General features: G+C 43.6%; 1 protein-coding gene across 3 annotated transcripts in view; it reads left to right on the top strand.

Annotated features, from left to right (window-relative positions):
* CLUH (clustered mitochondria homolog) overlaps positions 1-23,173 on the top strand; it is an 84,650-nt gene that overhangs the window by 55,759 nt on the left and 5,718 nt on the right. For all 3 annotated transcript variants that reach the window (XM_042442454.1, XM_042442456.1, XM_042442453.1), the window contains 12 exons: positions 760-1,454; positions 3,137-3,393; positions 5,672-5,776; positions 7,986-8,086; positions 9,376-9,528; positions 10,372-10,434; positions 12,416-12,660; positions 17,125-17,209; positions 19,376-19,529; positions 19,910-20,049; positions 20,759-20,839; positions 21,977-22,102. In XM_042442454.1, coding sequence (XP_042298388.1) covers positions 760-1,454; positions 3,137-3,393; positions 5,672-5,776; positions 7,986-8,086; positions 9,376-9,528; positions 10,372-10,434; positions 12,416-12,660; positions 17,125-17,209; positions 19,376-19,529; positions 19,910-20,049; positions 20,759-20,839; positions 21,977-22,102 — 2,205 coding nt within the window. The remainder of the gene's footprint in view (positions 1-759; positions 1,455-3,136; positions 3,394-5,671; positions 5,777-7,985; positions 8,087-9,375; positions 9,529-10,371; positions 10,435-12,415; positions 12,661-17,124; positions 17,210-19,375; positions 19,530-19,909; positions 20,050-20,758; positions 20,840-21,976; positions 22,103-23,173) is intronic.

Here is a 23,173-nt window from a genome sequence, read left to right as displayed (position 1 = left end):
ATTATTATTATTATTATTATTATTATTATTATTATTATTATTATTATTATTAACCTTTATTTATAAAGCGCTGTAAGTTTACACAGCGCTGTACATCAATTTTTTTAGTCAGACGGTTCCCTGCCCTCAGGCTTACAATCTAAAAGACACGACACAAAAGGAGAAGGGAGTGGTGGTGGGGAATAGGATCAGGTCCAGCAGATCTTTTCCACCTCCGAGGCCTGGACCAAGGCAGATGGACTGGAGGAAGGGCTTGGCTTCTTGATGGATGGTTAGAAGGAGGCTTCCTGGGTCAGAGAGGGTCTCACCTCTGGGAATGCTTCTCTAAACAATATAGTCTTTAATTCAGTTTTGAAACTGGGCAGAGAAGTGATGAGGTGTGCATGTGGGGGAAGAAGGTTCCAGGAGTAAGGGGCAGCAAGCGAGAAGGGACGAATTCGGGAGGGGGCAGTGGTAGTCCTACATTGTGACAGGAGACCCTGACTACCAGAGCGGAGGGTGCGAGTATATAAGAATACAAAGGAATGCTCTTTACCACTGAGTTACATGCTTCCAAGTTGGTGAGTATAACCACTCCTTGCAATCCATCCTGCGTCTCAACCCAACTTTGTCCTATCCAGCTGGTGTTCAGTTGCAGTTCCTATAAGCTTCTGCCTGCAGGTTGTGATTTAAGTGGGCAATGGGAGTTATAGTCTCACACATCTGGAAGGCATATGGGTGGAAGGCTTGTTTGTTTGACTGTGCCTTTTTGCTTCCCAGGTTCATAGTGACTTCACTGCAGCTGCCACGAGAGGGGCCATGGCGGTCATTGATGGCAACGTGATGGCCATCAACCCCAGCGAGGAGACCAAAATGCAGATGTTCATCTGGAACAACATCTTCTTCAGCCTGGGATTTGATGTCCGTGACCATTACAAGGACTTCGGTGGAGATGTGGCGGCCTATGTGGCACCTACCAATGACCTCAATGGGGTCCGGACATATAATGCAGTGGATGTAGAAGGGCTGTACACCTTGGGCACCGTGGTGGTTGACTACCGAGGGTACCGGGTGACTGCCCAGTCCATCATACCGGGCATCTTGGAGCGGGAGCAGGAGCAGAGTGTCATCTATGGTTCGATAGACTTTGGCAAGACCATCGTCTCCCATCCCAAATATTTGGAGCTGCTGGAGAAGACCAGCAGGCCCCTCAAGATCCAGAAACACACGGTGCTCAATGATAAGAATGAGGAGGTGGAGTTGTGCTCATCTGTGGAGTGTAAGGGGATCATTGGCAATGACGGCCGCCACTACATCCTGGACTTGCTCCGCACCTTTCCCCCCGACTTAAACTTTTTGCCTGTGGAAGGGGAGGAAATGCCAGAAGAATGTCAGAAAATGGGGTTCCCCAAACAGCACCGGCACAAGCTTTGTTGTCTACGGCAGGAGTTGGTTGATGCCTTTGTGGAGCACAGGTGAGCCCCAGGAGTGCCCCTTCTCTGTTTTCTGTCTCCCCATTCCTCCCAAGCTGATGCCACTTCACCATGTTTACATAGCTGGGGCATTCTGTTTATTTGAGTGCATTTAATCAAATAAATTAGCTTGTGATACCAGCTTTTGTGCAAACCCCTTGCCATCTCAACGCTTCTTCCCTGGACACTTCCCTACAGTGTTTTTTTCTGTAAAATGTCATAAGATTCCTCCCATTTTGGTTGTCTTCTTAAAATGGGATGCCCAGAGCTGGACAGAGAGCATCCACTCTGTAGTAAAGCTGGAACATGGACTTCCCATGACTTATAGACTGTACTTGTGTTACTCCAATCAAAACTTACCAGCTGATATTGTTCCCTCTCACCGGGAATCTGGAGGACTCTTCACCTCTTGAGTTCCCCCCAAGCCTTACTTCCATGGCTGGCTAAAGCATTACCTTCTCTGCCTTCTGGTGCAGGAGGTTTGGGTTCATCTTGGGAGGAGGTTCCCCCTAGTAGACTAATAATACCAGCTCCACCAGTGGACTGCCATGAAGTGATGGTTATTTACACAATTATTCAATGTGGTGCATTTCCAAATGGCTTGGAAAGTGACATTGTAAAAGTAATTAGTGCCTACTGTTCATTGCAGTGTGTGCATAACAACTGTTTGCCACTACTCATTACAGGGTTAGAAAAAGCAGCTTTGTTGAGGTATTAATGCCTGTTGACTAAAAACCCATGAAGATTGGTAAGAGTGGCATGAAATTTGCAAATATTCATGACAAAGTACCTCTAAAATGTTCTTTAAAAATAACTTTGAACAATAACCGGAAGTGTTACGCATTGCATCAATAAACTTTGTCCCTATTTCTTTTGATTTAAAGGTAACCTCACTATCCTCTTGTTACCAACACATTTAAAGCCTCCAAATCCAATTTTGTTACAGATGCCACTGCATCACTTATACTTTGTTTTGTCCAAGCACTGCTTGGAAATTAAGTCAATGCAGGTGGCATGAACAATAAAGATTTTTTTTATAGGTGCAAACTGCAGGAAAAGATTCCAGCTCAACATTAGGAGGAACTTCCTGACAGTAAGAGCTGTTCAATAGTGGAACAAACTCCCTTGGAGTGCCGTGTAGTCTCCTTCCTGGGAAGTCTTTTAACAGAGGCAGGATGGCCATCTGTCAGGGATGCTTTGATTGAGAGTTCCTGCATGGCAGAATGGGGCCTTGCATTCTTTTCCAACTCTATGTTCTATGATTCTAAGAAAGCACAGGTAAGGAGCAGAATACTCCATGGGCAAAGTATTTTGGCTAGTGAAGACAAGTCTTATTGCTCAAGTTAGTGAGGACATCAGTATCTGTTAAAGAAGTTAGCCCTAAGCTAGATGGACCATTATCCTGTATCAAGTGCTAAAGCTGGACAGGCTTGGTTATGGTCATTGTCTGGATGGGTGATGCTCTTGGAAAGACTGGTGCTTGAGCAAACCGGAAGATGGGCAACATGTATTCATGTTAAATAAATACATTGTGCAGCAGACCTGGCAATGCGCCTTGGTTTGTCATGTTCCTTCAGAAGAGGTTGCTTGCAAGTACAGCCCTGGGAAGCTGAGCCATGTTGCAAACCCATAGTGTGGTGGGCTAGCTCCTCAATATTTTATGTTTTTCTCTTGCTTTCCAACAGGTACCTCATGTTCATGAAGTTGGCAGCCCTGCAGCTAATGCAGCAGAAGGCCAGCAAGCAGGAGAATGTCACCACTCTGGAAAATGGTGGCAGCCCCACCGCCTCATTTCCAGAGAATGGGGTGGAAGATGGTGAGAAGTCCCCACTGGAAGATGAGAGACTGGAGGGCAAAATGGATGGCAAGGGAGAGGATGGTGTGGCGGGACTGGATCAGGTGAAAGAGCTCACTGAGACGATAGCGTCAGATGATGGAGCAGGTATCTATCACAATCCCCTATGAGCTGGTAATTTACTGCTTATCAACATATTTAAGAAACAATCTATTGCTGTGGCTTGTTATGTGTTAAAACCATCATATACTGGGTTGTTCTTTGTTGTTGTTGTTTATTACTTTTAGGGGGAGAATCCCACTTAGTACAGTCGTCCCTTCCGATTCACAGGGGTTCTGTTCTGGACCCCAACCTCCCACGAATTGGGGAAATTGCCAGTATTGGAGCCCCATTGATTACAATGGGGGGCACTACCGCGTGTGGCGCTGCATGTATGTCTCAGGCCATCTACTTCCCTGAGATGGCCTTCCTCAAAGTTTCCCACTTCTTGCACGCTTGGCAAAAACATCTTTATTGAAAAGAATGCATGAAAAGTCATTCTTCAGCCAACCAAAAGGCCCATCTACCCATTTCCCGCTTTTCATAGCCGAATACCACGGAAGACAGCAGTCCCATGACCAGCAGCATTTGAAACTCGGGGCTGGATAATGCCTGAGATTCCATTTAGCCATTGTGCATACTATTTGACTTTATTTTATGTTTTGTATGACCTTTTACATAATGTAATTTTGCACATACATAGCTAAATAGCAGAGGTGCTAAGATGCCAGGTTACTGAATTGCAAAGATGCATATTGGAAGATCAGCAAGTGTGCCTGATGCGCATTGGTGCCTGATCTTCATCAAGAAAGATGTGCTGCACATCAGAACTCATGCAGTGTGCATGGGGACCAATGTGCATGATTCCCATTGTCCATTGTGTACTAACATGCATTGGGCACTTTGCCAGCTCTGCTACATAGTAAACTAACAGCAGTGCTCTTAATAGATGTTGGAGTTGCACAATTTGCACAGTTTTAATTCCCACAGATGTAAGCCACTCACAAAGGTGCAATGCCCCAACAGAAGTGTGGCCCACATTTATATATCAGCCAATAACTATGTTCTCTGCTAGTGAAATCAGTAGAAATCAATAAAATGCAAGCCTCCAGAGACGTTCTCGTGGTCTAGATAGGTAAATGTCTGTCATTAATTGTAGTAGGACGTGACCGTTACAGGTAATAGCTCTAATAGACCTCCACTTTCTCTTCCATGGCTTTGTCTCAATCCCTTGTAAAGACGTCTACTGTATATACTTGTGTAAATCTAGAAATTTTAGTCAAAAATTTACTCAAAAAATCAAAGTCTACTTATCTCCAGATTAGAGTAAGTACTGTATTTCAACTCTTATAAAAAGGGAACCATCCCTTGGTGAAAGGCAAAAGTGTAATCTGCCCTAGAAGGACTGACCCCTGTCTGCTCTCCCATACATCCAGCTTTTACTGGGAACACAGTTACACCTGCTGGGATTTTGTTAAGTTCTTTGGCAACATATTCCTTTGCTTCATCCTAAAGATCCTTTGTCACATGTGCCTAAATTTTACCCTTGACTTATACATGGGTCATATCAAAATCCATCATTTTAGCCCCGAAACCTGGCCTCGACTTATACATGAGGTCGACTTATAGTCCAGTATATATGTAAGTCTGTTCAAAGCTAATCAGTGCAATGGATATCATATGTCTGCAAATCAATAATTTTGTCCTCTGTCTCGTATTAGTTCCTTTGGGTGACCCTTTTCCCATTTCTTGGTCCACACCAAACCTTAACATTCTAAATCCCTTGTCTCATCAGCCCACATTATTATTATTATTATTATTATTATTATTACTATATCCTGTTCTTATCCCAAAAACTGGACTGAAGTGTATTCCCAAACACTTCAGTCTAGCCATCCCCAACCTGGTGACCTCCAGGTGGGTATGTGCTATGAACCATGTTCTCAGCAACCATGTTGGGGCTAACACATCTGGAAGGCAGGACATTGAGAAGGACTGCTTTACTCTTTCCTTATAGCAATAATTCTTCCCTCTCCTTTTTTTAAGCCACACTTTTCCCAGCTCCTACCACATAGATGAGCCCCTTGTGATCCTCCAAATGTTGTTGAGCCGCAGTTCCCATTGTGCCTCACCAGAGATTATGGTGAGTTGGACTGATGGGACTGACAGTCCAGCAACATCTAGAGAGCCACAAGGGTCCCACCCTTATCTGATGGTATCCTTTTTTGAGGTTGTGTAGCCAGAATATCTGGTACTCCCTAAATTTAGCCACACCAAAAACTGTATAGATGCAGTAGCAATACCGGCAGCTTTCTGTGTCTTCTGTCAAACCCCCTCACAATGAAAAGCCTTTGCAATAATCTCTGCCTCTCTTTTCCATGTCCAGTGGATCCCAAAAGCCGAGAAGTGATCCAGAATGCATGCAAAGCTGTTGGCTCCATCAGCAACACATCTTTCGATATCCGGTTTAACCCAGATATCTTCTCACCAGGTAAGTAAGTGTTGCAGGTATAGCTGTGTGGCTGTCCTAGCTGGGGAGTTTCTAGGAGTTGTAGTCCAAAAAATAACATCTCTTGAGCTCCACAAAAAAATGGGTAGCTTAGCAGTAGAACACTTGCTTTGCACATAGAAGATCCCAAGTTCCCTTCCTGGCATCTTCAGTTAAAAATATCCCTGTCTGAGACCCTGTAGAACAGGGGTCGGCAACCCCCGGCCCGTGGGCCGGATGCAGCCTGCGGAGGCGGCAGGACCGTCCCCAGCCCAGTCCTGCCACCGCCTCCTCCTCCTCCTCCACCGCGTGGAGGAGGAAGAGGAGGGCCACATGGCCTGGGGCAGAGGAGGCAAAGGGAGAAGCCCCGCATCGCCCTCCCTACCTCCCCGCATGGGCCTGCGCCGCCCTCCCTGCCTCCCAGCGCCGCCCACCTCCTTCTCCTCTGCCTCCTCCGCCCCGCCCCAGGCTGCGCGGCGCATGGAGGATGAGGGAGGAGGAAGAAGAGGAGGAGAAGAAGAGGAGGAAGAGGAGGAGGGGGGAGCAGGAGGAAGAGGAGGGGGAGGAGGAGAAGAAGGAAGAGGAGGAGGGAGAGCAGGAGGAGGAAGAGGAGGAGGAGGATAAGAAAGAAGAGGAGGAAGAGAAGGAGGGGGAGCAGAAGGAGGAGGAGGAAGAGGAGGAAGGAAGAGGTGGTGAGTGGCCAGAGGCCTCAAGGTTTTTAAATTTTTTATTTTGGGTGCTTTTAATGCTAACAAGTCTCCCTTGGTTTGACAGTGATAGTGTGATGATGATGATGATGATGATGATGATGATGATGATGATGATGATATGAGTCAACTTGAGAGGCATGCAGGCACTGTTTCTTAAGCCGAGAGAGTGTCACCTTCCAAAGTGTGTTTTGGGTGCTTTTAATGCTAACAAGTCTCCCTTGCTTTGACAGTGATAGTGTGGTGATGATGGTGATGATGATGATGATATGAGTCAGCTTGAGAGGCATGGACGCACTGTTTCAGAAGCCAAGAGAGTGTGACTTTCCAAAGTGTCTTTTCTGTGTGTTTTTGGTTCTTTAATGGTGATATTGATATCAGAAAGCCTCTGAGGCTTGGCCAATGTAAATTGCTGTGATTTTTACAAACCCATGCGCAGTGAAGAAAAACCAAAGTCCCTTGACCAAGTACACACTTCTGAGAAATACACTTGGTGCAAGAACGGTGAAACCACCTTGACATGTTCAATATGCATAGCCATGTTAAACCATGCTAAGTGTTAAACCCAAGGGGTTTGGTTATGCAATAAGCCTCTGAAATATGCAAGAGGCCACCTTAAGTAAAGCCATGTCAAATGCCCAAATGTGCTGTTTGGAATGGGGGGAGGGGGGTGGCCAGAAAGGAAAGTACATTTCTGCCATCTGTCTAGGAATAATGCCCAAATGTCCTCCATTTTGATTATGCCTAAGAAACATGCATTTATATTAACATTTTTAAAAAATCATCAAATTTTTTGGCATGTCCTCGATTTTTAAAAAAATGTGTCCTACATTTGAAAATGTTGTCCTATATTATTTAATTATTTATCCCTCTCCCCCCCCCCCCCCCCCCCCCGGTTGTCTGAGGGACACCAACCTGGCCCCCTGCTCAAAAAGGTTGCCTACCCCTGCTATAGAACATCTGCAATATTGGGATAGGAGCCAGTAGTCTCACCTACTAAGAGGCAAGTTCCTAGCGTCCTTCCTTCACTTAAATACACATTGAAACAGGTTTTCAGTACCAAACAAGTTTCAATCCTAAACAAATGACCTGGTACTAGCATGTTTTCAGCCTCTTGGAGCAGATGGTGTGATTTAGAGAATGCGGAAAGTGGCATCTGTCACGGTTATTGGCATAGTCTTGGATCCTGTCTGCATCTGCCTGGTGTAGTAAAATATGTCCCTTCTATTGTGAACTGAAACTCAAAACAAGATCCTAGTAACAGTGAAAGGGAGGTGGCAGTTTTTGCCAGTTCCCTTGTTTCCCTACTGCAACACATCCGCACTGTTTCAGAGTCATCTTAACCTTTTGAACAGATTTTTAGTGTTCTGAAAGGGGAATTGGCAGAGAATGTTTCCCTCCTATTCTCCTCCTCCAGTGGCAGATAAAAACTCAGGACCTCAGCCATTAACAGGTGCTTTCCTTCTCTTCTCCCAGTTGCCTGATCGTTGTTTTTCGCCATATAGGTGTCCATTTTCCAGATTCCAGCAAAGAGCAGATTCAAGATCAGAAGCGGTTACTGAAGGATGCAGCTGCGTTCCTAGTTTCCTATCAAATTCCAGGCTTGGTAAGCAGAGATAGTAGAGTGGAGATTGGGAGGGAGAAATCCTAGGCCAGCAGGAGAAGAGATTGGGGGCTTTGGCCTGGTTTATTTTGTGCTTTAAACCTCATTGAGAAAGATTCAACAAGCAAGACCTCAACTGAGAGATTTAATCTGGATATTTTCTCACCCCAATGAGAATTCAAGTCTTTTGCAGAGTGTAAAGGTGCCCTATGTCCACAAGAAGTAAGAACTGTTAGAAAAGCAATGGCAGTTTGATAGCAGTAAAAACACACCCCTTGAAACTGCAGCAAAAAACATCAGTGGAATAATAACATAGGACCAAACACAGAGGATGTAGTTTTTAAAAATGAAATCCTTAAAATATGCTGTACGTCCCATCATTGTTTGCCAAGGTTCAACAATGGGTCAAGCTTGAGGTTGCAAGATCCTGGAAAGGGTGTTTCAGGCTCAATATGATATTGGCCTTTTTTGTACTTTCTACTTTTGGAAGGTTTTTTAATGTATGGTTGGGCAAGGACAGGGCCAAATATTAGCCCCAACAGTCAATGCAAACAGTATTAGCCCAAGAGACATGTAGAAATTCCTTCTTCCCCTCCCCACCCAAAATAATATACAAAATGGCAAGAATTCCACTTTGGGTATTCAGATCTGGGAGGCTACTTAATTTCTTTTAAGTGCTGATCCTTGAGTGCCTAAAATGGCAACATCCAAACACAGGAGGAAAGGTATCATCTGGCTTGGGGAAACCTCAAAGTTTGCCAAAGTACACACACATGCAAAAAACATCTGTCAAAAAATGACCATATTGTGGTAGGGGTAAATCCCTGAACAAAAGATGGGGAGAAATTCAGCAGGTGGCTGGCAGGGACTGTCTTCATAAAGGACAAGGCTGACCAGAATAAATTGTAAGTGGAGCACAGGTTTTTGTTTTTTTGGTGGCATGTCTCACTTGTAACTGAAATAAAATATAGTCGGTCCTCTGTTTTTGCAGGGATCCATTCCGGGACACACACACACACACCCCGAAAACAGAGATTCGCGATACTCAAGCCCCATAAGCTTGAATGGGGCATGTTCCTATGGGTGTGCGCCACGGGGGCGCACCCCATTGAACGCAAGAATGGTGGGGCAAGTGTAGATACAATGCAACATGTAGATAAATAACTGATACTACTTCACCAGCTCAGACCTAATTGAATGCCATCCACCCACAGAAAAAAAATTGAAAAGATTCCAGCAAAGGCAAAGAAATGTGGTCCTTCTCTCCCTCAGTGCTTGTTTTTCCTTTGCAGGTCAAAGATTGCCTGGACCACACCATGCTGCCAATGGATGGTGCCACCTTGGCAGAAGCCATGCACCAGCGGGGCATTAACATGCGCTACCTGGGCAAAGTGATTGACTTTATCACCAAAACCCCAGCCCAGACTCAGCTGGATCACATCTACGTAAGCCTCACCACCTTCTGCTTCTGCTTCCTTGAGGATCATTTCCCATGGCTGCATCTAACATAACAAATCGCCTTTCACCTGAAAGCAAACACACTCTTTCCATGTCTGCTTGAGAGCAAAGGCTTGTCTTAAATGGTCCAAATATTTCAAATATCCCAGGAAGTTAAGGGTGTTCCCTTATGCCCTTGTCTTTGATTGCTATTTTAATTTTAAATCTTTTAGTAAATGCTGTATTTAAGATTTGGAAGCAGTCAGTACTATGTGGAGTCAAAGGCTTTCACTTCCAGCATCCATAGTTTTTTGTGGGTTTTTCGGTCTATGTGGCTGTGTTCTAGAAGAGGTTTTCCCTGATGTGATCATCTGTGGCTGGCATCTTCAGAGTAAAACCCACAAAAAGCGATGGATGCCGGCCATGAAAGACTTCGACTTCACAGTATGACTTGGCTTTATATAAAATCTTGGGCTACATCTACAGTACAGAATTAATGCAGTTTGACACCATTTTAACATCCAATGCTCATGAGATTTGTAGTTTTCTGAGCTATTTGGCCTTCTCGGTCAGAGAATGCTGGTGCCACAACAAAGGACAAACCCATGATTTAGTGGCGGTGTGGTCTCTCTTAGGTGATACCAGTGTTTTCTCCATAAAACTAGGTGAGATTGTGATGAAGATTTTCCAGAACCTAGAGATGCTCTTTTTTCATGATTTTGGCAGTACCAAGGGATCACAGAAACTGGGTCCAAGATGTGTGGCCCATCCATCATCACATCTCTTTGTCAACATTGTCATTGTGTGTCAGTCTTAACTGGTTCTCTACTTCTTTGTGTTTCTTTGTACAGAAAATCGGAATCATGGACCTGATCACCCGATCAGCCAAACACATCTTCAAGATATATCTTCAGGTACAAATCGGATTATCTAACCCCGACTGCCTTCCCTTGTCTGCCCTTTCCTTAGCATCTCTCTCCCCTGCAACCGGCATCAGGGGAAGCCATTTCCTCATTAGTGCTTTTACGACAGTTGCCTAGCAACTAGAAGTACAATCTCATTAAGGACCAAAATAGGTGCAGGCCTATGTGCGGAGACAAAATGAGTCCCCACTTGACAGTGGCAACTTGCGTGTGTGTGCATTTATTTTTCCAAAGGCTGTTTGCTCATGCTCTGGTGTTTCAGCTCGAAATAGAGTGAAAAGCTAATGCAAGAAGACTTTATATGGTTGTGCAAAGTCTGCTGCAATGTTGAACAAAGGTCGGTTATTCCTGCATCCCTGAGAAGGAGGTCTGTTTTGGACAGGCTCCACTTTCCTCTTGCATTAGCCCTGCCTCCATCCCAGACATTGCACTTAGCAGTTGGTTTGTTTCTGAAACGACGCTTCCAAGTGTTTTGCATGCCAGACAGTTGCTTCTTGGCCACTCTCTGCAGTTGTGTGTGTGCAGAATTTTACAAGGGTTTCAGCCTCTGACACACAACCTGGAGCGGCTGAAGGGTGTGTTCGTAATAATTGAACTTCAACTCCCATCAGCCCCAAACAACAATCCATTTGGGTGAGGATGTGGGGTTGTAGTCCAACACAACTAGAGGACATTAGTTTATGGAATCCTATTACTAGATTAGATGTCAGAAGCCCAGTGACCATGCTGGTTGGGTTATTCTGGAAATACTAGTTCAAAAAGTAATGTTTCCAACATTTGCACATTCCCTTTTGCTCTTAATAGAGCAAATTGTAAACTGCTTAAGAGTAGTGGTCCTCAAACTATGCCCTTTAGGAGATTTTGGACTTCAGCTCCCCGAAGCCTCAGCCGTATTGGCCAGTAGTCTGGGATTCTGGGATCTGAAGTCCAAAGTCCCTTAAAGAGCACAGTTTGGGGACCACTGGGTTAGAGAGTGCTGAATTCACTGATAAGTAGTATAGAAACATAAATGCTATTGCTATTGCTATTTGGTTCCTGTGTGCATTTAACATTTGGGAAATATGACTGGTCATCATGTTGTTATAATTGTAAGGAGTAGAGGTCAAGTCTCCTTTATCTGGAATTCTGAAATATTGCAAAACCAAAAGCTTTTTAATGTGTGGATGAGACAGTGACTCCCATGTTTTCTGATGGTTCAGTCTACACACACTTTGTTTCATGCACAAAATTATTTAAAACATTTCATACAGTTACCTTCAGGCTATGTGCATAAGGTGTATAGGAAACATAAATTAAGTTTGTGTTTAGACTTGGGTCCCGTCTTCGAGCTGAATATAGGAATTCAAAATCCAAAAGATTCTGAAATCCGAAACACCCCTGGTCCCAATCATTTCCGATAAGGGAGATTCAACTTGTGTTTTGTGCTCATTTGCACACATTTTCCACATTTGGAAAGACTGAGTTTGGTGCCCGTTCGGTTTATAAAGGTCCATTAGCCTTATAAAAGTATGTAAAAGTAATACAGGTATTAAAGTATTACAAGAACAGGCCTCATAAAAGTATGGATTTTGGAATATATGCATATGTCCCTCCACATTCACTGGGGCACAGGACCACTATCTTTCTACCTGAGAGGACACCTCTCTAGGAATCCCTTGGTCCTTCAGTGTAATTCTGTGGTCAACATCTGCCAAATATTGACTGTAGAATTGGGTTGGAGGAGCTACAAATGCCTAGTGGAGTGTTCTCTCTAGGAATCTCTAGGTCCATCAGTGCAACTTTGGGTTAAAATTGACCATAGAGTTGCACTGGAGGACCTAGAGATTCCTAGAGAGAACATACTAATACAATCCATGAATAATCAAGTCCGCAAAAGTCAAAACTGCAAATGTGGAGGATGACTGTATATGTATATTTATATGTATGTGTGTGTACCCTTCCCCAGTCATGGATTCCTATCTTTTTCTTGCAGGGCGTGGAGCTTTCAGGCTTGTCAGCAGCCATCAGCCACTTCCTCAACTGTTTCCTTAGCTCTTTCCCCAATCCTGTTGCCCACCTTCCTGCTGATGAGTTGGTCTCCAAGAAAAAAAATAAGCGGAGGAAGAACCGGAACCTGAGCTCCTCTGACAACACTGCCTGGGCCACCATGAGCCCTCAGGAGCTGTGGAAGAACATTTGTTCGGAAGCCAAGAGTTATTTCGACTTCAGCCTTCAGTGGTGAGTCTAAACATTCATGATTGTCAGGTTAGGTCAAACTTGCATTGGTATTATTAGCTCAGTGAGGATTCGAACAGCCATATATGGCTTTGGTTTACTGAAACAGGTGGGTCCTGCTTTTCAGATTGTTGTTATTGTTGCTATCACCATCCATCATCCTTGCTTTTTTCATGATGGAGCTCAGGGTAACATTGGCCTGATACAGACAGGCCTAAAAAAAGCTACTTCAGGTCACTTTGGAGGTATGCTGTGATACATTATTTATTATTATTATTATTATTATTATTATTATTATTATTATTATTAACCTTTATTTATAAAGCGCTGTAAATTTACACAGCGCTGTACATACAATATTTTTAATTGGACGGTTCCCTGCCCTCAGGCTTACAATGTAAAAAGACACGACACAAAAGGAGAAGGGAAAGATGTGTATTATCCTACTAGAGAGGCCCCTTCCACCAGTAGGATAATACAGATAAAATACATGGCAATACAGGAAATGATTCAATAAAACAGACAACAAAAGGACAACAAAAAGCAAGTGACAATTATGCAATGCCTGGGAACGCTTCTCTGAACAGGATGGTCTTCAGCTCCGTTTTGAAGCTGGTTAAAGAAGAGATGGCTCTTGCTCGTGGGGGAAGAAGGTTCCAGGAGTGAGGGGCAGCGAGTGAGAAGGGGCGAATCCAAGATGGGGCAGAGGAAATCCTAGGCTGGGACAGCAGACCTTGACTACCAGAACAGAGGGCCCTAGTGGGAAGGTGAGGAGAAATAAGGTCTGATAAGTAAGGAGGGGCCAGCCCATAGAGGGCTTTAAACGTCGACAACAGGAGCTTATGCTGAATGTGGAAAGGGAGTGGGAGCCAGTGAAGGGATGCCAACGCAGGAGAGATGTGGTCAGAGCGGTGGGCGGATGTGATAATGCGTGCAGCTGATTACTGGACAGAAATTAAAGGATGGAGGTGAGAAAGAGGAATCCCTGCCAGGAGGACATTACAGTAATCAAGTCGTGAGACCACTAAGGCATGGACCAGGATCTTGGCAGTAGAGGTGGAGAGATATGGTCGGATTTTGGTAATATTGTATAAAAAGAATCTACAAGCCTTGGCTGTGGTCAGGATCTGAGGGATACACGACAGAGAGGAATCAAAGATAAAACCAAGACTGCGTGCTTGCTGAACTGGTTAGATAGAAATGATGTCCTCAGAGACAGAAAAGGAGTATTGAAGGGTGGGCTTAGGAGGAAAGACAAGAAGCTCCGTCTTGGACATGTTGAGCTTCAAACGCCGATGGCGCATCCACTGTGAGACAAGACGAGACTTGCTGTTCAAGCCTTGGAGAAAGGTCAGGGGTGGAAAGATACAACTGGGTGTCATCGGCATACAGATGGTAGGAAAAACCAAAAGAGCTGATGAGTTTTCCTAAGGACAGTGTGTAGAGAGAAAATAGAAGGGGACCCAGAACAGAGCCCTGGGGAACTCCAACAGATAAGGGAACAGGAGAAGAAGTCTGACCACCTGCAACCACTGCAAAATATCTGTCTGACAAATAAGATCTAAACCAGTCAAGAACAGAGTCTGAGAACCCAAGGTCAGAGAGTATGTCAACTAGGAGACAGTGATCAACAGTGTCAAACGCTGCAGACAAATCAAGAAGGATGAGAACAGAGTAAAGGCCATTAGCCTTGGCCCGTAAAAGGTCATTCGAGATCTTAGTGAGAGCTGTCTCTGTGGAATGCCTTGGGCGGAAACCAGACTGAAAGGGATCGAGGATGAAGTTGGTTTCAAGAAACTTAAGACAGTGCAAATAAACAACCCATTCCAAAACCTTAGAAAGAAAGGGGAGAAGAGAAATCGGACGATAGCTAAACAAAGAGGAGGGGTCAAGAGAAGGTTTTTTCAGAATTGGGGAAATGAGAGCATGTTTGAAGTCTGACGGGAAGGAGCCTGTAGAGAGAGAGAGATTGAAGATATGGAGAAGCGAGGGCAGAAAAGAGGGAGCTATGGAAATTAGAAGACGAGTAGGAATTGGATCAAGAGGACAGGTTGCAGGTTTGCAAGAGTTCAGAAGTGTAGATAGTTCATCCAAAGAAGCAGGAGGAAACACAGAAATTTTTTTAGGGGAGGGCGAAAGAAGATTATGAGCAGAAGAAGAATCGGGAGGGACTATCTCAGAGCGAATAGTGGTAATCTTTGAGACAAAATAATTAGCAAAGTCATTAGGAGAGAATGATGAAGAGACAGGAGGAGAGGGAGGTTTAAGCAAAGAGTTGAAGATAGAGAACAAACGCTGCGGGTGCCTCTCATTGGCGGAGATCAATGATTTGTAATAAGTTTGTTTAGCCATAGACAGGGCACGTGAGAAGGAAGAAAGAACAAATTTGTAATGAATAAAATCAGCCCACTGTTTGGACTTTCTCCAAAGACGTTCGGCCGCTCTAGAGCAGGACCGGAGAAACTTGATGATGGGGGTAAGCCAGGGCTGAGGCCTAGTCTTAGAGAAAGAAGTGCATACAGAGACAGGGGCAAAACGGTCAAGAGTTGAGGAAAGAGTGGAGTTAAATAAAGACATTGCTGAGTCAGCAGAATCCCCAAGATTTAGGGAAGAGAAAGAAGAATCCAGGATCTGACCAAGATGGTTAGAGTTAACAGATTGAAGATCATGAAAATAGCGTTGAACAGTGTGACAAGGGTTGTATAAATAAGAGCAAAGGAGATTAAATGATGGTCAGATAGTGGAAAGTCAAGTGCCAGGTAGTCAGAAATGGCACAGTTTGCAGTGAGAACCAGGTCAAGACAGTGACCAAGAGAACGGGTTGAGGAGTTGGAATGTGGTTGGAGGCCAAAAGAAGCTAGGAGAGAGTTGAAGTGAGACATTGTAGAGTTGTTGGAATCGTCGACATGGATATTAAAGTCACCTAGGATCAAAGTGCATCTTAAGAGGCCAGAAGCTGCGCCAAAGCCATGCTCTAGTCCTAAGGACTGGTGTGTGGCTTTGGCACGGGTTCCGGCCTCTTAGGACGCATGCATCATTTAAACAGCATACCTCCAAAGTGACTCGAAACAGCTTTATTTTGGCCTGTCTGTATGGGCCCATAGATTGATTATATGAAGAATGGGGAAGTGGTTTCCTGTCCAAACACCAGGAGAGCTATGCCAGCTTAATCACTGCAGTTTGGAAAGCAGGGTTAGAGTGCCAGCTAGGACACACTCTTGCCATTTCTTAAGGTACCTCCATTGTTTCCTGGTCCACTTCCAAGCTTAATTTAAGGTGCCATTTATGCCAGTTGTTGTTGTTGTTGTTGTTGTTGTTGTTGTTATCATTATCATTATCATTATCATTATTAACCTTTATTTATGAAGCGCTGTAACTTTACACAGTGCTGTACATGCAATCTTTTTAGTTAGATGGTTCCCTGCCCACGGGCTTAAAATCTAAAAAGACATGACACAGAAGGAGAAGGGAGTGGTGGAGGGAAAGGGTAAGAGGTCCAGCAGTTCCTCTCTACCTCCGAGGCCTGGACCAAGGCAGATGGACTGGAGGGAAGGGCTTGGCTTCAAAATGGAAGGTTAATCATTTTCCAGGGAAAATACATACTCTCAAGTAGGATAATACATATACAATACATAGCAATACAGGAAATGGATCGATAAACAGGCAACAAAAGAACATCAGATAGTAAGCGACAATTATGCAATCACTTAGGGTAGGGAATTGTGCAGTCCTACAGATGTTGTTGCACTGCAGCCCCTAGTAGGCTTAGCTAACATAGCCAATGGTGCGGAATTCTGGGAGTTGCAGTTGAGCAACATTTGGAGGACCACACAGTTCCTGTCCTTGTCTTTAAGACTGCCCCATCCCCACAAACCAGCACAGATTGAAAGTCCTTAGAGTATTTTGAGGGTTCCCACCTTCCAAAGATAAAACATAAAGGCTTTTTCAGTGCTGGCTCCCAACCTTGGAAACCTCCTTCAACCCCAGGGAGGGTCACCTTCCAGACCAGTTTCATACATGCTTCTCTCTCAGTGAATACTTACAGTGAATAACAAGCAATGGACAAAAGTCTGCCCCAAATGTCATTTACCTAGATGACAGATTAAATATCCAGCTTTTTCTGACTTTGACTCTAGAACAACATACTGTCAACTGTGTGTTTGCACTTGCATTATGTGATTCCTCAAACAGTTGTTTTTGTGGTGCCTTTGGGAAATCATTCATGTGGATACTGATGTTTTCACTGTTTGTTCGTAATGAGTTTCAAAAAGTTACCTTTTGGGACTATTGTTCCCAGAATCCATGAGCCAGGATGGCCACATGCTGGTTAAGAGCTACAAAAAATACTTTTCCAAACTCTGGCATTTGTTCTTGAATTCCTAATCCTGCTTGTGAGCACTGCTAAAATTTCATAAAGTCATCCTGAGAATTTATCCTTGCTTCCTCTCCTTCTGTTTTATTTTCAAGCGAGGGTGTTGACCAAGCAGTGGAGGTATACAACTTACAGAAGATCACCCTCCTCCGTGAGATCTCCCTCAAAACAGGAATCCAGGTGCGGACAACATATCTAAACTTTCCAGGCACTTTCATTTCCAAGTCCAAACTAGGCAATCATTGAAAATGATCTTATGCCACTTCTGGTATTTTCTACTCTGTCTCATCTCTTCAGTTTCTGGTACAAACTTATTTGTCATTTGCTTATTGGATCATCTTCATCTGGACATGCTAGGAACTTTCTACATCTTTTTCCTTGAAGTAGACCAGATACAAGAACCCCAGGACTCCCATGGGCTGTTTCATCTCCTCAAAATGTAACTAAAAGTGGCTGGAATTCAAATTTAAAATGAATGTTGGGCTCAGATAATTTGTAGGATTCACACCTTTTAGAGAAGAATTGGACCTCCTACAGGTGTGGTTTGCCCATTTTGGGGAAACGAAGTCCCAGAACTTGGGGAACTGCTTTTGGGAGTTGCATGTGGTTTGCACATCCCATCATGCACACCCTGTACATGTACGGCTTTACCCACAATGCAGGTGTGTTACACATGCCTACAAAGACGTGGAATCACGGAAAGAAGAATCAACATTAGAGGTTGAAAAGTTGAATAGAGTTTGGGGCATCAAAAGCTTATTGCCATCTGTATGATATTCATGTGACCTATGAGTGCTTTAGGAAGCTCCAGACCTTTGGACTCAGTGGGAATTGGCACTGTATTGGGAAAGTTTGCAAGCAAACATGAAAAAATACTTACCACTGCTAAGATAGTCCCATGTTATACTGTCTCTCTCTGGAGTGTTGGTTTGGATCCAATATAGTAAACCGTTGTTCCTCACCTTTCCACCAGCTTCTCTTGGGATATGTAAAACATATTGAAAGAATAGAAGTGTAAGAATAGATCTGTGGCATTACAACAGAGCAAACCGAAATACAATGAAAACTAACAGGGCGCAAGACAACACAATTAAATAGGAACCGTATCCCATCAAACGGAGTCTAGTCTGGAACCTAATGAAAAGTGGAATGGATGACTCAGAAACATTTGAGGGAAGAAATTCTATAATAGCTATTTACAGGTTTTATTTTGTTTGGTTTATTTAAGGGGAGCCAGGTGCACAGGGTCTGTGCACCTTGCTTTATAGGAGCGTCATGCTTCCTGGAGTGTGGTTGTTCTTGTTTTTTTAGTTGTTTAATTAATTGGGGTTTGGGTTTTGGGGGGTGCATATGACTTGTAGGTCCATTGGCTTAAATTCTTGAAATCTTTCCAAATATTTATGTGTAGTGGAACTTAAAAAACACTCTAATGGGAGTTGTGCTGGTAGCTCCAATGTCATTGAAGAAGAGAATTTGCAGGTATTTAGTCCAGGCACTGAACCCCATCCCCAAAATAAGATCAACAGTATGGATAGCTCTTTCAAAGTTTGGACTAAAGTCCGGAGCAGATGTATTGCCCCACTGACATGAGGGTCAAGCGTTGCTACTGCTTGTTGGGAGTGGAGACTTGAGACCAGAAGGGGAACAACCTGAAAGACATTGCTGGCTGAGGCTGAGGCTGGATTAAGATTTAAAAGGGGAGCTTTCTTGCTCATTGCTCATCTTTTTTATCCAGGATACAACATTTTCAAACTGGTACCATAGTGTCAATAGTCCCTTGCTTCTTATTTTTAAGAAATGTATGTCTCATTCCCTACTGGACATTGGGTCATGTTGGGTAGCACTGTTGTTGTTGTTTTCCAATTTGCTTTGAATTCACCCAACATAAGAGGTCCTTGTGAAAAGACAAAGTGCAGGACACCATTTGAATGTTCTCATGATACCTTGGGATGCCAACAGCATTCTGGAAAAATTAAAAAATGGGGTTAATTCAGAACGCTGCTGTTGCCTGCTGCTGCTTCCTCCATCAGGATTTACTGTAACTGAGTTTAACTGGAGTGGTTCTTTCCAGCCTTTCATTTACAGTACTAGATGATTTAGTGTTCAGCTTCCAGAATCCCTGTTGTCCATACAAGCTGGGGCTTCTGAGAAAGACCTGCTTCGAGATACAAATTAATATAACACATAAAAATAAATAAATCCAAAACATATGTAGAGTACATAAGTTGAGAACCACCAGTATCCCACAAGACTGCAATCCCTTCAGAGCTTTCCCATAGCTTTCCTACCCTTTTAGGAAAAGTACAGAAAGTCTCTTATGCGTGTGTGTGTGTGTGTGTGTTTCAGATCCTGCTGAAAGAGTATAACTTCGATAGCCGACACAAGCCAACCTTCACAGAGGAAGACATCCTCAACATCTTCCCGGTCGTGAAACACGTCAACCCCAAAGCCTCGGATGCATTCCACTTTTTCCAGAGTGGGCAGGCAAAAGTTCAGCAAGGTAAGACACTGGCTGTCAAGAAAATAAAAACCTTGCGTTGGGGTGTGTGTGTGCAAGCAATGCTGCATATACAGTGGGCCCTTGGTATCTGCTGCGTTTTGGTTGTAGGTATTCATGGATCCCAAAATCTGTGAATGCTCAAGTCCCGTTAAATACAATGGTGTAGTAAAATGCCGTTCCTTATATGAAATAGCAGAATCAAGGTTTGGTTTTTGGAACTGATACACAAACATACACACACAGAGTATATATATTTAATATTTTCAAGCTGTGGATGGTTGAAACCATGGATAAAGAATCCGTGGATACGGAGGACCAACTGTATAATTCTGATATCATGCACAAACGGTGAGGGTTTGTTTTCCTTTTGTACATCTCAGGTTTCCTGAAGGAGGGCTGCGAGCTGATCAGTGAGGCCTTAAACCTCTTCAACAACGTCTACGGTGCAATGCACGTGGAAATTTGTGCCTGCCTCCGGCTGTTGGCTCGCCTGAATTACATCATGGGAGACTATTCAGAGGTATGGGGCACTGAGTATCCCTCTCTTCCTATTCTGCATGATATCAGAACCTTGGTGGATTGGACCAAAGCGCTGGCTGATCCAGCATCGTCACTAACTGTGGTTTTCAGATCTACTTGAGAACTCAAATAGTATTGAAGAGACATGTGGTAGGGAATACTGGGAATTGTAGCTCTCTGATAGAGAAGGTTAAATATCTCACAGAACTACAATTTCCAGGATTCCCTAGCACTGAGCAAGGGCAGTTAAAGCAGTCTCAAGCTGGATTATTTCTGCAGTGTGTTTTGGATCATGGATAAAGGATCTTTGGAACAGGCTTTCTCTGGGAAAGAAACTCAGTGGATTGCTTTTGCATGAATAAATTCAGTAACCTGTCAAAAGCTACAGCTTCTTCCACTTTTAAGCCTTTTCCCTACCAATCTTAAGAATGCTTACTCCGAAAAGAAAGGAAAAGAAAAAACAATGGGCCATTTGCTAAAAGTTCTAATTAGTCATAACAGGAAATTACTTTATATTTTTACATGTATTCCTAATAACAAAAGCAAACCAGTGGATGATGCTTTGACAAGGGTGAGAATAGCAGCAGCCATTACAAAAAGAAATCATCTGTTAATGTCCAGTTCTGTCTAATACCTGCCTGGAAAGTCTTCCATCTTGGGTTTGGTCACCTGACATGCAGCCACTTGAACTTTTCTTTCTTCTTTTCTAGGCCTTAAGTAATCAACAGAAAGCGGTGCTAATGAGTGAGAGAGTCCTTGGCATAGAGCATCCCAACACAATCCAAGAATATGTAAGTAATATTGGGGTGTGGGCGCAAGACATGCAGTTTGAAGGTAGAGATATGGTGGCTTCTAACAGAATCATAGAATCATAGGGCTAGAAGGGGCTACAAGTTCCCTCTAGTCCCATGGTTCCCAGCATTTGGTCCTCTAGATGTTTTGGACTTCAACTCCCATATGACCTGACTGTTGGCCAAGTTGGCTGGGATCTGAAGTCCAAAATAAATGGAGGACCAAAGGCTGGGAACCACTGCAGTCTAGTCAAACCCCTGCCATGCAAGAAGACACAACACTCCTGAAAGATACCCACCCAACCTTCTTGTAGAAAGAACTCAACGAATGAACTTGCATAATAATAATATAATAATAATAATCATAATAATATATAATAATAATAATAATAATAATAATAATAAGTTTATTTATTAAACAAACGCCTATTCCGGTTGATCAAGCGGGTGTACAGGAAAAATTGCAATATCAAATACAAAATACAGGATAAAAATTGCAATACATAATAACACTCAAAAACATTTCAAATACCAGATTAAAACCCATACATCAAACCAGGCCCGCTAATGTGCCGATAATGCTTGTACATATAGGGGGGAGTCATATATCATCAAGGAGCATCGGGGAAGGCTTGCCAAAACAGAAAGGTCTTAAGTCTCTTTCAACCCTCGGAGGCAGTCCATTCCACTGTCAAACAGCTCTTACAGCCAAGAGGTTCTTCCTAATGTTTAGATGGAATCTCTTTTCTTATAATCCACTGGTTCGTTTTCTAGTTTCTGGAACAGCAGAAAACATGTTTGCTCCCTCTTCCACATGATTAATATTTAAAGATGGCTATCCTATCACCTATAAGTTGTCTCTTCTCCAACTGAAATATACCCATCTCTCTAAGCCCTTCCTCGTAGGGCTTAGTTTCCAGTCCTTTCACTATTTTGGTTGCCCTCCTTTGGACTTGCTCCAGTTTTTCAGTATCCCTCTTGAACTATGGTGCCCAAAACTGGACACAGCATTTCAAGTGAGGTCTGGCCAAAACAGTGGTCTCCCATCCCAAGTACTAACCAGGGTTGACCTTGCTTAGCCTCCAAGAGCAGGTAGGATCTGGTTGCCATTAGATGTTGTCTCTCTTTCCGTTCTAGATGCACCTTGCTTTGTACTGCTTCGCAAATAGCCAGCTGTCCACAGCGCTCAACCTACTGTACCGCGCACGCTACCTCATGCTGTTGGTGTTTGGTGAAGATCACCCAGAAATGGCTCTCCTAGATGTAAGTAGATCCCTCAGGACACAGCAATCCACAGCACATCCACTTGGCTCTGTGCAGCTTCAGTGGGTTTGACCCACTGGACCATAGTTGTTATTTTGTTGTGGAATGCAACAAGGTGAGAGCTTCTGCCTTTGTTTTGTGGGTAGGTTTTCTAGCTCTCATGGTTTATTGTGAAAAAGAATGAAGACAACATGCTCTAGAGTAGACTGGGAATATCATGGCCCTCCAGATGCTTTTTTGGGTCTGCATTCCTCTCCAGGGGCTCTGCTAGTTGGGGCTGCTAGAACCTGCATTGCAAGGAGAGCTATAGTTTTTTGTGATTTCCATCCCTGTTGTAAATTTGGTTTTAAAAATTGGAGGAGGGAAGCTTTGTTGGGGGAACTCCTGGAAAAGCTTAGAGGAAACAAAAATGGCCTGGGTGGAATTCACTCTTACCATTTGATATTTGTTTTTAAATTGTTGCATTGTATACCCTACCTTTGAAGGAAATCAAAGTTATAGCCGTGTTAATCTGTGGAATCAATACGTAGATTGCCTTCCCTTGTGGCTGAGAGGGTGTGACTTGCCCAGGTTCACCCAGTGGAATTCACGGCCAAGGCAGGAATCTAACCCTGATCTCCAGAGTCATAGTCCAACGCTCAAACTGGCTCTCACCTTATTCCAATCTACCTCCTGGCTGTCCTGGCATAGACCATTGCTTACTCAGTGTAGTAGTCCACAGACCAGTGCTCATCCACCTGTCTGTTGTTCAAATACAGTAATGGTGTGGCAAAAAACACATAACACATGGAGAGAGGAATAGCTGCTCTCCCATATCACAAAGCTGGAGAAGACAATACTGGTACAGACTATACTGTGCTAGATGGACCCATTGCTTCCTGCATCCCTTGATTTTAGATTTGACTCGCATTTCATCCATTCCTTTCACCTAATTTGATTTAGATTGTGGTGGTTTGTTTTATTACTAGTTCTTGTGGAGCAAGTAATAGAATAAACTGACATGTTGAACTTCATTTCCTTTTCCTTCCCTCTCAAATTACTAACAAATGATGGACTCAGATCAATGGGCTC

The sequence above is a fragment of the Sceloporus undulatus genome, chromosome 11, assembly GCF_019175285.1.
Source record: "Sceloporus undulatus isolate JIND9_A2432 ecotype Alabama chromosome 11, SceUnd_v1.1, whole genome shotgun sequence".
In the NCBI taxonomy this organism is placed as follows: domain Eukaryota; kingdom Metazoa; phylum Chordata; class Lepidosauria; order Squamata; family Phrynosomatidae; genus Sceloporus; species Sceloporus undulatus.
This window is presented reverse-complemented; position numbering and strand designations above follow the sequence as displayed.